Raw genomic sequence first — 16,486 nt, forward strand, 5'->3', positions numbered from 1 at the left:
GCCCTCTTACTTTCTCGCCCAATGTGCTACAAAAGTGGCAGAACCGAGAGAAATGCCTACAGAAAGCATTCTTTTTTAAAGGGACCAAATGTGTACTAAATGTGTCCTTTAGAGAAAAGTGCGCCCAAATATACATATAAATGCGGAACTGTTGAGAAAGTCGGGTATGTTGACCTGGAAAAGAGGAGACTTAAATTATAATATTAATAATAAATTTTTATTTATACCCCGCCCTTCCCGGTTCAGAAAACCAGGCTCAGGGTGGCAAACAACAAATTTAAAACACTTAATTGATGCAACCAAAAACAGCATAAAATACAGTATAAAACGTGAATAACAATAAATTCAGAATTCAAAAATCAATTTAGGGGGGAAATCCATCCAATAAACATTAGATGATCACCAGGGCTAGCTGGCTAATTAGTTCTATTTGGGCCAGTGAGGAGATCAGGGGAGAATTAGCTGTGGGATCCCATATGTTATATACTGAGGTTCTCAGCCTGTGCCAGCAGGGGGATACTGTAGATAGTTTTCACTCAGGTCCATATATGCAAATAAGGAATTGAAAGTGACGTTCACTGATTGGATAGTTACAGAAAGTTGTTACTGTTGCCTTGTAGTTGAGCTCTATATAAGCAGGTTGGCTGAGCCCTTCAGCCCAGTTCTGTTCTGGCCTGTGAATAAACAAGAGCTGTTTGAAGAATCGCTGTGTCGTCTGATATGTTCACCCACAACTTAACACCAGAGTGGGTAATCTTCATAAAAAGGGAAGGGGGAGGGAAGGAAGGGGAATAAAAGATCAGGCTAAGTTCAAATTGAAAGAGGTGAAAGGATGGCCATCTTCAAATATCTGAGGGGCTGTCACAAGGAAAATGGAACAAGCTGGTTTCCTGCTGCTCCAGAGGGTAGGGCCCTAAACCAACGGACCCAAATTACAAAAAAGGAAGTTCCAACTAAACATCAGGAAGAACTTTATGATGGTAAGAGCTGTTCAACCCTGGAGTGAGCTGCTTCGAAAGGTGGTGGGATCTCCTACATTTAATTTTTTCAAAAAAACAGAGATTGGGTGGCCATCTGTCAGGGGTCCTTTAGCTGTGATTCCTTCACTGCAGGGGCTCTGACTAGATTAGGGTCACTTCCAATTTTACAATTCTCAGATTCCAGGATTCTTTGAGGCTGGAACCTGGCCCAGCAGCAAATTGGCAATTGGAACATGATGCACAGTTCAGCTCCCATTTTCAACACTGAAAGAGCTATATAGAGCAGGCTTCGTCAACCTCGGCCCTCCAGATGTTTTTGGCCTACAACTCCCATGATCCATAGCTAGCAGGACCAGTGGTCAGGGATGCTGGGAATTGTAGTCTCAAAACATCTGGAGGGCCGAGGTTGAGGAAGCCTGATATAGAGTAACTCTGAATTCTCACCCCTAAGACACATTATGGCTATGGAGTGAAGTTGCATTTCCATTGGAGTTCCACTTTGCACTTTTGTCACTGGAATTTATTCAATGTATACATATTTTTCTGTCATTGGTGTTTTGTTTTTGTTCTTGAGCAGAATCTTGAATTATCATGTTTAATTCTTTTTTTTCTTTTTCTTTTGGTTTTCCATAAAGGCAAGAATTGTTTTCATGGCAGGGGCAAGGAAGCTTCTCTCCAGAATTCCAGTTTTAAAGTCTTTTAGTGCTTTCAAATTGCCTTGTAGAATCATGAGTCAACCTTGCAGTGGATCTCCATTTCTGGATTTCTCAGACACTGAAGCCCTCTACAAAAATGTGCCAGAGCATTTTAATTTTGCACATGATGTCCTGGATCAATGGAGCCAAAAGGAAAAGGTAAGGGACTGTATCTGTCATGATTTCCTAGTATTATCAGTCAGTCGTGCTGATCTTTATTGTTTATAGCAAACGGTCATTGAATATGTCTCTCAAAACAAACTATATGTCAACAAAACATAAATTAGCATTACTTTTCAGCAAATCATCAAAACCTAAAACCTAAAGTTCCCCATTTCATTTACATTAAGAAGTGAAGTCCCATTGGTAGTCAAAACTGTTTTGAGTCAATAAAAAAAAGGAGCATGGAAACTTCCTAACTGCTAGCCAGAGCTGAGAAAAGTTGTCCTGTTTGGCTTTTCTTGGTTTCTCATTTTTTTCCGTCTTAAGTTCAGTTCTCAACATTTCTCCCTCAGCTTACAAACCCATTCTGCCTCCTGCCTAAAAATGTCTGCAGGGAATTCATCAGTATTTTAGTGTGAAAGTTCTTGTCTAACCCTTACATCCTCTGGTTTTTTCGTTTTCCCTTATTTAACATGCCAAGTGATGTTCAAAATTATGAATGTTTTTGTATGTTTCCTTTTCCTTTGTATAAGTGGCATTAAGATTGTTACTTGAGGTCTGCTTAATTCATTTCTGTTGTCCTGAGGACTTGAATTTACAGAGTATCAGATATGTTGCAAATTTTGTCTGTAGATAGTCTGGCTTCAGCTGTTTATGGGGATGCCACATCTATAGTTTGATTAATTTTATGCCTACTTGCTCAAAAACAGCAGGCATAAAATTAATCAAACCATAGATAAAATATGAAACAGGATGTAAGGGATAGTTTGGTTTTATTGGTGTCTTCTTTGGAATATTTTATAGGGTTCTCTGTAAACCGCTGAGAAAACTTTTGCTGATTATTTGGTATATAAAGCTCTGGAGCCAAGTGAGGATTAACAATTAAGATCCACCCTCTATTGTGTGGGCAGGTAATCCCTACCCCTACCTGGCCTGGTTTCCCTGGCAACGCTTCCCCCAGGTGGGATTGGACAACTCACTGGGGTAGGCGGGGACCTCCAGGTATCCCACCTGAGGGAAGGCAAAGCCTATGCTGATGGGGCCACTCCAGATCCAGGGCTGCACGCGTCCCCGCAAAGGGCGCCCCCCGTTTTAAGTGGGGAGCGGTCATTGCTGATTATTTGGTATATAAATCTTTGAGAGATATCTAAGTAAAATAGCTTCCATTTTTTTCCATCCTTTGTGCCTGATAGGATAGAAAGAGACCTTCCAATCCCGCTCTTTGGTGGGTAAGTGGGAAAGGCGAGGAGGTGCGGTGGAGCTTTGAGGAGCTGGCATTCTTAACCAGGAAAGCAGCCGACGTCCTCTCCAAAGCCTGCAATCTGCAGAAGGGAGACCGAATCGTCATCATCCTCCCCAGGGTGCCTGAGTGGTGGCTGATCAGTGTGGGCTGCATCAGAGCAGGTGAGTGAAGCCCTCTCTGTGCTAGGAACCAACAGAAAGACCCATTTTTTGCTGTGTCTTCCTCTCCTCTCTTTTTAATCACACTTTGTTTTGCTCCTAGGTGTCACCTTCATCCCAGCCACGACCCTATTGACTGCTCAAGACATCTTGTACCGGCTCCAAAAGTCTCGGGCCAAATGTATAGTTACAAACGACGCCTTGGCTCCATTGATCGACTCTCTTAAATCTGATTGCCAGTTCCTGAAAACTCGGATGTTGGTCTCCAAAGGCACCAGCAGAGAAGGATGGCTGAACTTCCATGAGCTGCTGAAGTGAGAATTTCTGCTGCCTTGTTAAGCAAGTCAGGGATAAGTCAAAGAGTGAGATACAGAAAAACCTGGTGTCTGCAGTATTCGTCACCTACATCAGGAAGATGGCCAATTACTTGTGAACATTTGTATAGCGGACAAAAGTGTATTCAAAAATATGTATTTTTGGGAGGAATGTCAACTAAAATGTTGCAGAATTTTCACAGGATTGTTTTTTTAAAAAAGTACAGTGGAACGTACAGTCCTCCTTATGAATGCTTCGGGTAACGAGCTCCGCTAACCCAGAAGTAGATGCTCCTGGTTGCGAACTTTGCCCCGGGATGTGAGCGGAGGTCGTGTGGCGGCAGCAGGAGGCCCGATTAGCAAACGTGCGCCTCATGTTAAGAACTGTTTCATGTTAAGAATAGACCTCTGGAACAAATTAAGTTTGTAACTGGAGATACCACTGTACAGTGGTACCTTGGGATGCGAACGGGAACCGTTCCAGAGCCCCGTTTGTATCCCGAATGGAACACAAGACACGACGGTGCATCTGCGCGTGCCGCGTTTCGCAGCTACCGCGCATGCCCCTGACGTCATTTTGAACGTCTGCGCATGCGCGAGCAGCGAAACCCGGAAGTAACACGCTCCATTATTTCCGGGTTGCCGCGGATCACAAGCTGATTCAAAAATGCGAGGAACTTGAGTTAATTTGAATGGAGTATCTTGGATGAGGTCTTCCCACTGCAACATTTTATTTCAGTTAGCACTTATTCGTTTTCTATTGGAATCCTAATTTCCCAGAACACCTTAAGCTTACAAGATCACAGACCATTGATTTTGATTGCACCTACCCCATTCTTACTACTTGACCACTTTTCTGTTTTAAAGTGCTGCAGACGGTGATCATCAGCCTGTCAAAACAAGGAGTCAAGATCCAATGACCATATACTTTACCAGTGGAACCACGGGTTATCCCAAAATGGTGGAACACTCCTGCAGCAGTTTGGGGATTGGGCTGACAGTTGTTGGAAGGTATCTCTCTCTTTCTAAATCTTCAGGAGCAACAAACACAACAGAAAGTCCTGTGGCACTTTAAAGAATGACTACAGTGGTGCCCCGCAAGATGAACGCCTCGCAAGATGGAAAACCCGCTAGACGAAAGGGTCTTCTATTTTGGAGGCGCTTCGCAAAACGAATTTCCCTATGGGCTTGCTTCGCAAGACGAAAATGTCTTGCGAATTCCTGCAGTTTTTTCCCCCTTCCCCCCCTTTTTCTAAGCAGCTAAGCTGCTTATCAGCTGATCCGCTAAGCTGATAAGCCGCTAAAAGCCGCTAAACCGCTAATAGCGCTAATCTGCTAAACTGTCAATGGGCTTGCTTCGCAAGACGAAAAAACCGCTATACGAAGAGACTCACGGAACGGATTAATTTCGTCTTGTGAGGCACCACTGTATTTAATTGTGGCAAGAACTTTGATAGGCATGATGGAGTGGCTGTAATCTTTGTTCTAAGCTTAAGGCACAATAAAACTGCAATTCTTAGTCATCCAAAGGAGAGCCCCCAAGCACAACATTTTAAAGTAAGTGCACATTACTACAGCTTTGAACCATTTCCATCTCTCCACCTCCCCCATTCTTGCACCTGCTGTCCTTTAAAATCAAAAGATCTCATCCCATATCTTTTCACCCTGTCTAGTTTGTTCCTCAAACATAAGTAAGTCTAATAAATGTAACTGAGCAGTCGTCGTGTTTGCCTCCTTATTACAGGTACTGGATGGACCTGAATCCTTCCGATGTGATCTGGGGTTTCTCCGACACAGGCTGGATCAAATTCGTCTTCAGCAATTTGTACCCTTCGTGGATCCAAGGGGCCTGCATCTTTCAGCATGGCATGCTCCAGTTCGAGCCAACGACTGTTCTCAATGTAAGGCTAACATTGCCTTATTCAAAACAAAATAAAAAAAATCCTTCCAGTAGCACCTTAAAGACCAACTAAGTTAGTTCTTGGTATGAGCTTTTGTGTGCATGCACACTTCTTCAGATACACTGAAACAGAAGTCACCAGACCCTTGTAATCTGGTGAACCGGGTTCGCGTCTCCGCTCCTCCACATGCAGCTGCTGGGTGACCTTGGGCTAGTCACACTTCTCTCAGCCTCACTTGCCTCACAGAGTGTTTGTTGTGGGGGATGAAGGGAAAGGACAATGTTAGCCGCTTTGAGACTCCTTCGGTTAGTGATAAAGCGGGATATCAAATCCAAACTACTACTACTACTCTTCTTCTTCTTCTTCTTCTTCTTCTTCTTCTTCTTCTTCTTCTTCTTCTTTTTCTTCTTCATTAAGGGAACATCCCAGCCAGGCAAAACATTCAAGAAGGGTGCATAGCAGGGCCAGGGAGGGCTGAGGCCTAGAAAGTGTTGGAGATGTAGCTGGGGAGCATTCCAAGGGCCGGATAGAAAGGTCTGAAGGGCCGCATTCTGCCCCAGTCTGAGGTTCCCCAGAGAGGCTAAGAATTTAACTGAGAATCTTCTGCATTCAAAGCTCTTCCCGCTGAGCAGTGGTCCCTCTCCAGACCACAATTCCCTCTTTTTGACGGAGGCAGGAAATCTGTTTCCTCCATTTCTTGGTAGAAGTTAAAACAACTATTCAACCTTGCAGGAAAATGTTTCAGACAAAAAGTTAAAAATCAGAAATCAACCCTTGTGAGACTTCTGGAATCACTTGGTGCAATAGGAATGTGTTTGTGTTTTCCCCTCTAGACCCTCACCAAGTATCCAGTGACAACTTTCTGTGGCCCCCCAACTGTTTATCGTATGCTTCTGCAGCACAACGTTGGAAGGTATGGCAAACTCTGCATGGCAGCATCTGTGCATTTTAAAACTCAGCACTAACTTCCTGCTTTTTTAAAAAGTGCACTTCCGAGTCCCTCTGCCTGGGTTTACAGAATCATAGATTCACAGAACTGTGGAGTTAGAAAGGACACTGAGTGTCATCTAGTCCAACCCCCTGCCTGTTTTTTCTTCCTTTTGTTTTAGCTTGTTTCCTATTAAATTCATCTTGCTTCCTTTGGAAATATTTCATAGAATCTTAGAATTGTAGTCGAGGGATGCCCCAAGGCTCACCTAGTCCAATCCTCTGCGATTTCATTTTCCATTTCTTTATTTCTTGCATTTACAATATTTCCATTTTCTATTTCTTGCTGGCGCTTGATAACATTTTTTTTTTTTAATTTCTGAACTCAATCCCACCCTAACCTGAGCATTGGCCAAGCTTTTCCGGGACTGATGGGCATTCGAGTCCAACATTACACCAGCACTAGGTGTGCTAACTGGGATGCTATTGTATGCCTGTATAACTTGCCATATGAGACGGGGGTGGCGCTGTGGGTTAAACCACAGAGCATAGGACTTGCTGATCAGAAGGTCGGCGGTTCGAATCCCCGCGACGGGGTGATCTCCCGTTGCTCGGTCCCTGCTCCTGCCAACCTAGCAGTTTGAAAGCACGTCCAAGTGCAAGTAAATAAATAGGTGCTCCTCCAGCAGGAAGGTAAACGGCATTTCCGTGCACTGCTCTGGTTTGCCAGAAGTGGCTTAGTCATGCTGGCCACATGACCCGGAAGCTGTACGCCGGCTCCCTTGGCCAGTAAAGCAAGATGAGCGCCGCAACCCCAGAGTCAGTCACGACTGGACCTAATGCTCAGGGGTCCCTTTACCTTTTTATAACTTGCCATGGAGGCAATAATCACTGTTGACTCAAAGCTTCTTCATACCCTCATATAGATACAAGTTCAAGAGCCTGAGACGGTGCCTGAGCGGTGGGGAAGGCAACAGCCCTGAAGTGATGGAGCAGTGGAAAGCGCAGACAGGAGTGGGAATCCGTGAAGGCTATGGGCAGACGGAGACAGTATGTTGGCATTTGGCCATGTATCTATAGACAACAACAATAAACCTATGGTTACGTGAAACATACTTAATAAACACACAAGACATAACCGGCTGTGCTTTTGAATAAATAAGGTATACTATTCGTTGTGTCAAATTGTAGATTTCAACGGAAGTCTCATAAAGTTCAACAAAGAAAGCAGAAGACCCAGTGGATCAGTTCATTCTCTAGTCAGTTCATGCAAGGATTTCCGGAATATTAGCCTTGTTTCGCAACCACTACTATGCTATAAGATCCACTATCCTGTAATATTACATATGAGCCTGTTCTACTGATGAAGCCTAGGATGGTGAAACAAGGCTAATATTCTGGAAATCCTTGTCTTAGACTTTGTGAAAGGATTCTGTGGCACTGTAACAACTCTTCATGTGGATTATTGGACTTTTTGAACAGACAGGTGGAATAGATACTTTTACATGTATGGACCTTATGCATGAACTGACTGGAGAATGACTAGAGAATGAACTGATCCACTGGGTCGTCTGCTTTTTTAGTTGAACTTTATGAGACTTCCGTTGAAATCTACAATTTGATACAATGAATAGTATACCTTATTTATCATGTATCTATAGAATCATAGAATCACAGAATTGCAGAGTTGGAAGGGAGCCCAATGGTCATCTAGTCTCCCCGCTGTGATGCAGGAAACTTGCCTACTGCCGTCCCCAGGTGGGCTCGAACTGCCAACCTTCTGGTTAACAGCCAAGCGCAGCTGGCCCATTGTGCCACCAGAAGCTTATCAAATCCAAATGCATGCTTTCCCCAAAACGCCCCACCTGGGAGAATGCACCTCCATCCATATTGGAGAGAATGGAATGGAGTGCCCTAGAAAAGGGCATGGCTGGCTGGTTGGAACCCTGTATAGGAAAAGTATACCTGAAGGAACGTCTCCACCCCCATTGTTCAGCCCAGACACTGAGGTCCACCTCCGAGGGCCTTCTGACAGTTCCCTCACTGTAAGAGGAAATGTTACAGGGAACCAAGCAGAGGGGCTTCTTGGTAGTGGCACCGAGCCTGTGTAATGTCTCCCCACCAGATGTCAAGGAGACATCAGATGTCAAGGAAACATCTAAAACACAACTTTTAGAAGACGTCTGAAGGCAGCCCTGTACAGTGGTACCTCGGGTTAAGTACTTAATTCGTTCCGGAGGTCTGTTCTTAACCTGAAACTGTTCTTAACCTGAAGCACCACTTTAGCTCATGGGGCCTCCTGCTGCCGCTGCGCCGCTGGAGCACGATTTCTGTTCTCATCCTGAAGCAAAGTTCTTAACCTGAAGCACTATTTCTGGGTTAGCGGAGTGTGTAACCTGAAGCGTATGTAACCTGAAGCATATGTAACCCGAGGAACCACTGTATCAGGAAGTGTTTTTTTAATGTTTGACATTTTATTATGTTTTAATATGCACTGGGAGCCACACAGAGTGGCTGGGGAAACACAGCCAGATGGGTGGGGTATAAATAATAAAATTGTTGTTGTTGTTGTTGTTCCATGCTGCAACTTCTCCTGCAGACTCCAGCTTGTAGAGTCACTCAGCTATGGCCCTTCCCCAAATCTATAAACGGAAGATAGATAAAGTCGACTGAAAATTCTCTAATCAGTTAAAAGCCATAGTTTCAAAGAGTGTGAGAGAGAAACCTGACTGGACATTTTCCATTTCTTTACACAGACTATGTTATGTTCGACTAGGAGAGATATGAAAGTCAAGCCTGGCTTTGCTGGAACGCCAGCTCCTCCCTTTGATGTCCAGGTAGGAATATTTATAATGCAGGGAAGCCATAACAGTCAGCCATAATAACCCATGTTGCTTGAGTAAACACTGTGATGTGCCCATATTGCGCAACTAAAGAGACAAAACAGAAAAGCTCACATAACTGACGCTTGGGGTTCCATCTTTCTAGATAATAGATGAACATTGCAATCGCCTACCTCCTGGGGAAGAAGGAGACATTGCTGTTAAAATCAAGCCCAAAAGGCCCTTGGGTCTCTTCACCTGCTATGTGGTAAGAAAGGAACCCTCTCAAATGATGGGGCAGCCTCCAAGGAATATAACAGAGGTGGGGGACCTTTGGCGTTCCAGATGTTCCTGACTGGACATCTCACCATCCTTCTCCATTGACCATGATTGCAAGGACTGTTCAGTGCTGTAGTAGAGCAGCATTTAGAGGACCACCCTTAGAATAAAAAGATATTGGGTGCTTTTTCAGCAGACGTTAATAAGGCTGGGTGGGGGAGTTACAAACCCGTAAAATGCAAAGCAAGCTGGCAATCAGTTTAAATCATTTGCGGAGAACTTTTGTCCCTCCAGATGTTGCAGAACTACAACTCCCATCTACCCCAGAAAGCACAGCAAGCAAGCTGGGGATGATGGGGATTGTAGTTCAGGGCTAAAGGTTCCCTACATCTGGTTTAAACCAAATAAGTAAGGGAAAATATGATGGAGCAAAAATTGCTAGGAGAGTTCATACATCAAAAATTGTGGGAGGGGGGGATTTTACCCCACCTTACTGAAAGATGAACAAAACAAAACAGGGCACGAATCATAGCAGTGGATCATCCCATTTAACAGTGGAATGCCTGGGTCAGCATAAATGTCTTAGCCTGATGTCTAAAAGCTGGCAATGATAGTGCCAGGCATGTTTCCCTGGGGAGAGCATTCCAGGAACAAGGGGCCACCACTGAAAAAGCCCATTCTTGTATTGCCATTGTCCGCACCTTCCTTGGAGAAGGCACTCAGGGAAGGGCCCCTGCTAATGACAGCAGAATCCATGTAGTTTGATAGAGAAAGATAAGAGCCAGGACCAGAAGTACCATGAGTTGTATTCCATGCTAGTTCTTTGCAGTTAACCAAATGCGAAAGCCCAAGCGTCTCTGTGTTAACCAAATACAAAAGCCAACTTTTACCCAGGAAAGCACTCAATTTGAGATCTTAGAACGTTCTGCCTGTGTTGCTAGACCTGTGATGGGCCCTTCCCAAATGCAGGATACCATCTGATGTTGCAAGAATCAAGAGAGGAATGTGCCTTTGTAGCTTTGTTGATCTCTGCTGCATTGTTCTTAGGATGACCCTGAGAAAACAGCCGCAACAGAGCGTGGGGACTTCTACATCACCGGGGACAGAGGGTTCATGGATGAAGAGGGATATGTCCAGTTTGTGGCAAGAGCCGATGACGTTATCTTGTCCTCCGGGTACGCTTATTTTGTAAAACACTTGGCACGGCTGGTGTTTTTTTTAACATGCCACAAGTATTTGCAATGCAAAAGTTGCAACACCATTTAAAAGACTAGAAATCAAGCCAGCACCGTCCCTGGTAAAGTAACATCCATTCCATACATTTAAAGCTCATTTATTTCCCCAAAGAATCCTGGGAACTTCAGCTTGTTAAGGGTGCTGGGAACTCTAGCTCTGTGAAAATTAACCTACAGTTGCCAGGGTTCTTTGGGGGAAGCTGTAGGTGGTATTCAATTAAGTTTTACTCAGAGTAAGCCCACCCAAATTAACAAACATGACTAAGTTAGGCCCATTCATGTATATATGTGTTCTAAGTAAAATTTAGCTGAATGATACCCTATGCGCTTTAAATTCAAAGTAACACTAAGGAGATGCTTCTATAACCAGAAGTGTTTCTGTTTGTCTCACAAAGCAATCTCCCCTCTTGTCTCCATGCACTGTTCTGGGGTTTCACCTGACAGGTCCCGGTCCCCCACAGCACACTTGGTCTAGGGAGTAGAGAGGGAGGGGAAGCCCTATTCCACTAGCAGAAACCTTTGTGCTGGCTTATACTCATGGGACTGTGCAGATGAATCCTTGCCCCTGGGGTTATGGGAGTTATAGCTGAACAATATCTCGAGGATCAAAGTCCTCTTCACACCTGAATCAAGGTGAGATCCAGTCTTAGCCCTATTCAGAGCAGACCCATTGAAATTAACAGACCTAAGTTAACCATGTTAGCACACACAAAGCTCTGCTTCAGGCTGATAGCTTGCCAAGATCTAACTTCTCCTTCAAATCTGAGGTATCGCATTGGGCCATCAGAAGTAGAAAATGCCTTGATGGAGCACCCAGCAGTGGCAGAAGCAGCTGTCGTCAGCAGCCCAGATCCTGTCCGAGGAGAGGTATGGTTCTCTCTTCTTCTTCTTCTTCTTCTTCTTCTTCTTCTTCTTCTTCTTCTTCTTCTTCTTCTCCTCTTCCTCCTCCTCCTCCTCCTCCTATATGTTTGTATTGAAAGATTTTCACTAAGGAACAAAAATACATCCATTGCCTCTATTTTCAAATCGTTGAGTCCTTCATATAGGTCTGTTACAATCAGTTTGAGACATTTTTGTTATCGGCAATGTGGAGTTGTAGGCAACATGCAGCTCCACCTGTAATATAAGCATGGAAATTAGAAGTTAAGGCTTCTATGTTCCTGCCCAGTCTGTGGTCCAGGAGCTAAGTGTGGATGGGCAGCTTCTAGGTCTCTGCGCTTCCTTCTGAGGGTTGTTCAACTTTGAACTGGTCAGCCCTTCAAATACCTGCAGGGCCAATGGTACCCCACACCTGAAAAAGAGGGCACCTTCACAATAGAGGGCTATCCCAGGACATCCTAGGAGGAATGAGTCTCATCTTGCTTCCTCCCTGTTTCATTTTCTATGTACAGTAGGGGGCGGCTGTGTGTTCAAGAGAGCATTCAGTGATGTCTGAGCCCCCAGCAGCAGCCTCAGGTGGGATAGCCCACACCTACATTCCCCATCTCAGCAAGAGCTAGGTTTTTGTCAGAGAGGGAGGCGGGTACAGTTGATAGTATCACAGGAAGTTTCCTTATTCTGAGCCAGGCCATTGGTTCATCTAGCTCAGTATTGTCCTCACAGACTGGCAGTGGCTCTCCAAGTTTGCAGGCTGGGTTCTAGCACAGCCCGACCTGGAGAAGCTGATATCTTCTGCAGGCAAAGCTCTAACCACTGAGCTACAGCCCTTCCCCTCATTTCCTCCCCTTTCACACACACAAGCATGACTATCGATTAACCTTGCCTCCATTTGCCTTCATTGTAGGTTGTGAAAGCTTTTGTCGTCCTGTCACCAGTTTATCAGTCACATGACAAAGAACAATTAATTCTTGAACTGCAAACACATGCCAAGAAAGTGACAGCTCCTTACAAGTACCCCCGAAAGGCAAGTACAGTGTTCAGAATTACTCGGATCTTGGGTGGAGGGAGAGACAATGTTCTTCAGAATGGATTAGGAATGATCCTAGCCTAGCAATGCTTCCAGACTCTGGTTTCAGACAAGAGTCACATTTCAAAGCAAACTTACCTCATTTGTGCTGTCCTTTGAAATTCGTGCTGCTCTGAATTTTACGATGCAGTTGTCCAGTGGAGTTGTGCATTCAAAATGCATATACTGGAGTAAATTTGCATAGAAGTGCAAAAATGCATTAAATTAAGGGGAGCTGATTTGCAAAAAATAAATAAAAATGTTTATATTTGAAGAAATTTGCACACAAATGGTCGTGAATTTTCATGTGGATGTTTAGAAATGTTAATTCTCAATCTGATGTTGTGATGTGAAGAGCTGGATTTAAGATTGGAAAAACGAAAAACAGAAATAAATCAAAGCTGACATATTCACCTGTCCTCTGGTTGCTGAGACCTTTTGCGTGGAAAAAAAGATGTGTTCTGCCACTAAGCTACAATCCCTCTCCAATGGTTCCTATTTGAATGTGTATTATCTCTCTGAATATGTATTACTGTTATAATCCACCCTTCACCCGTGGGTCTCAAGCTGGGTTAAAAGGTAAAGGGACCCCTGACCACTAGGTCCAGTCGTGGCCAACTCTTACGGCGCTCATCTTGCTTTATTGGCCGAGGGAGCTGGAGTACAGCTTCCGGGTCATGTGGCCAGCATGACTAAGCCGCTTCTGGCGAACCAGAGCAGTGCACGGAAACGTTGTTTACCTTCCCGCTGGAGCGGTACCTATTTATCTACTTGCACATTGACATGCTTTTGAACTGCTAGGTTGGCAGGAGCAGGGACCGAGCAATAGGAGCTCACCCTGTCACGGGGATTCGAACCACCGACCTTCTGATCGGCAAGTCCTAGGCTCTGTGGTTTAACCCACAGTGCCACCTGCATCCCCAAGCTGGGTTGCAACCATTTAAAATCCATAATTAAAAACTTTAAACCTACTTTAAACAAACTTTTAAACCATAGCTGTCAACTTTTATTTCGAATAGGATTCCTCGCAAGAAAAGGGAAAAATTGTCAGCTATGTTTTAAACTCCAAGTTTGATACATTTAAACTGCCGGAGACCACTGCAGCATTAGGAGAAGTGTGAAATCAGTACATTTGTCCAAGACATGCAACTCGGTCATTTCACAAAGGAATTTGCAATGCCTGAATTCCTCAACCATTCACATGCAGAAATTCAGCTGCTGTAGCTTTTTTGCTGCGTGGAGCTGAAAGGAGGGTCAAAAACTCCCTTTGCTAAGCCTCTGGCTACCATACCCCAGATTCAAGGCCCAGGAGTCTTTCCAGGAGAGGTGGGGACAGCTGGTCATCCTGTGTTTTGTTAAGACTTGGGTTAAGATTCCTCTGTTCTACAAAAGTTGACTAAATGCAACTCCAAAAAAAGTTGATGTGCTCAGTTTATCTCTCTCTCTTTTAAATCCTTCAAAACAGATAGAGTTTGTTCAAGACCTACCCAAGACAATTTCTGGGAAAATCCAGAGGAAGGAGTTGAGGCTGAAAGAGTGGGGGAAAGCCTAAGGAGACTCTGAAGCTATCAAAAAAGGACCAGTTGTCACAACAATATCACCGATGAATAGATGATGATGCTCCATTTGTCTTGGTGGCTCTTGGATTGCAATCATTGTACAAAATTCTAGTGTCTCTCATGGCTATAAAATAGGAATTTATAGCCTATGGGATATTAATTGGCCTGTTGGTGTCCTTCATGGTCACTTAAATTTATTTGCTGTATTATAAATTAATGGTTAATTATTGAAATGTTAGTGCTGTGAATGGTATTATGATTTTAATTATGTATTGTGGTTATTGTGTTGCTGCTTTTGGGGTGTTACTCTTTTGTAAACTGCTTTGGATACAAGTTTGCAGAAAATGCAGTATAGAAATAACATCATGATTATATTATATCGTTATTATTTTATCATTATGAGTTGAAGAATTTCACCTCTCCTGTCAATATATATATCAGTATTGTCTTGACATATCTTAGGGAAGTAGCAAGAACTATATAATGCCAATCTGAATAAATATGGAAAGTTGGTTTACATAAAATAGTGTCTAATGAATAAAATGGCTTAGTAGCTTACACTGCCGTTGCAGAAAAATAAAAGAGCAATCTCATGAATTGTTACAACTTACACAATATATTCAAACCTGCATTGCAAGGACCATAAGCATAAATCACAGGTGATGAACCTTGGGCCTTTCAGATGCTACTGGACCATAGCTGTCAATGTTTCCCTTTTTTTAAGGGAAATTCCCTTATTCCGAATAGGATTCCTCGCAAGAAAAGGGGAAAGTTAACAGCTATGTACTGGACTCCAAACTCATCAGCCCCACCCTTGAGTTCCTTTACCAATAATTCAGGAATTTTGACCACTGTAACTAAGCCAAATTTTACTGCCTGTGTTTTCTGACTGGTGTATGGAAAAGCACATGAACCTGACCTTTAAAGAGTTTGTAAGTAAACTAATTTTAACTTGCTAAATGTGTGATCATTTTCTATGCTAGGGGAAGAGGGGAACTTTGTTTTTTTAAAAATAATATTTATTAAAATTTTAAAGGTTACAAAAAGCAAAAATAAAAACACCATATTAAACAAAAACAAAACAACACATCACAATAAGGAAGAAAGAAAAAAAACACAGCTAATCTTCCCATAACTTATCTTTCATTTGCTTGTTTCCTTGACCTCCTCACACCTACCTTTTTTGTATTCTAATTCGGTTAACTATTTCAGCAAATCCTTTCCATCTTTTCCAATTTTTGTTCTGTAATTTATCTTAATATGATATAACTTTACTTTCCCTCCTTTCACCAATTAACAGTCTATTTTTTCCTAAACCCTGGGAAGAGGGGAACTTTGGATGAAATGTAGAAGGACATATTTTAAAGGTCTAACAGCCTATATTTCCACACTTTGCTTTGCTGCATATTATGTGATTTTAAATCTCTGCTGAAGTTCTCTTACCAAAGAGTACTTGCCCAAAGCCTGGATCTTGGCATCCAGGAATTATCTTTTTAGACCATTTCCCCCCACCCCCTGCCACAACACCTTTTGGTCTAACTGGAATCATGTGTCATCATAAGATTGTTTTGAAGTTAAGCTCAAAGCTCAAAGACTTTAAGATCTGCAACTGCATGACCAGGTAGTTGAGTCAACCCAGTTGGATACTTCACCTACATATCTGAGGAAGTAGATGCTGGCTTATGAAGGCTTATGTCTTATTTTCTTTTTTTTAATAAACACAGTTAGTCTTTAATGTCCCACAGACCCTTTTGTTCTCCTGCCCCTCATACCACAGACTAACACAGCTACCTCTCTTCTATTTATTTTTTTTAACATGCAATTTAGACAAACAGAAACAATGACAAAACTGCTTTATAGAGTGGGTGAGAGAGGTGGGTTTTGTCAGCAAATGTAAGCTTATTCAGCTGGCTAGCTTGAGCCAAGATAAGATAGCCTTAAGCCTGGTCTTAAACTGGAAGGTTGTCTTTTAACAATAATGGATATTCTAGGGTCTGGAGTGGTTGCAACACTTCTGCAGAACACTCCTGATGTTTTCCCTTGAATTGTGTTCAGTCCACCATTCTCACCAATTCACCATGGATAGATTGGTATTAGATAGTAGAAAGCCCATTTTGATGTTTCCACTGGTGAAAGTACAATTACAGCATCCTGCGATGGAGATCTGAATGCAGGCCAGATGGAATCTCCACTACTTCTTCCTCTCTCTCTTTTTTTTTGAAAACATTGGGTTTTTTAAAATTATTTCCTTCAATGTAACAAGGAA

At 43.1% G+C, this 16,486-nt stretch overlaps 1 protein-coding gene across 1 annotated transcript in view; it reads left to right on the forward strand.

Moving 5' to 3' along the window:
• Nucleotides 1-16,486, forward strand: part of LOC307202711 (uncharacterized protein) — a 98,857-nt gene that overhangs the window by 61,733 nt on the left and 20,638 nt on the right. Inside the window, exons 2-14 of the mRNA XM_079952878.1 lie at nt 1,616-1,834; nt 3,031-3,241; nt 3,342-3,552; nt 4,420-4,563; nt 5,297-5,453; nt 6,287-6,366; nt 7,307-7,430; nt 9,137-9,217; nt 9,369-9,470; nt 10,529-10,656; nt 11,484-11,583; nt 12,500-12,623; nt 14,131-14,207. Of these exons, the coding sequence (XP_079809004.1) occupies nt 1,616-1,834; nt 3,031-3,241; nt 3,342-3,552; nt 4,420-4,563; nt 5,297-5,453; nt 6,287-6,366; nt 7,307-7,430; nt 9,137-9,217; nt 9,369-9,470; nt 10,529-10,656; nt 11,484-11,583; nt 12,500-12,623; nt 14,131-14,207 (1,758 nt within the window). The remainder of the gene's footprint in view (nt 1-1,615; nt 1,835-3,030; nt 3,242-3,341; nt 3,553-4,419; nt 4,564-5,296; nt 5,454-6,286; nt 6,367-7,306; nt 7,431-9,136; nt 9,218-9,368; nt 9,471-10,528; nt 10,657-11,483; nt 11,584-12,499; nt 12,624-14,130; nt 14,208-16,486) is intronic.

Source organism: Podarcis cretensis, assembly GCF_951804945.1.
Source record: "Podarcis cretensis genome assembly, chromosome: 14".
NCBI classification, from domain to species: domain Eukaryota; kingdom Metazoa; phylum Chordata; class Lepidosauria; order Squamata; family Lacertidae; genus Podarcis; species Podarcis cretensis.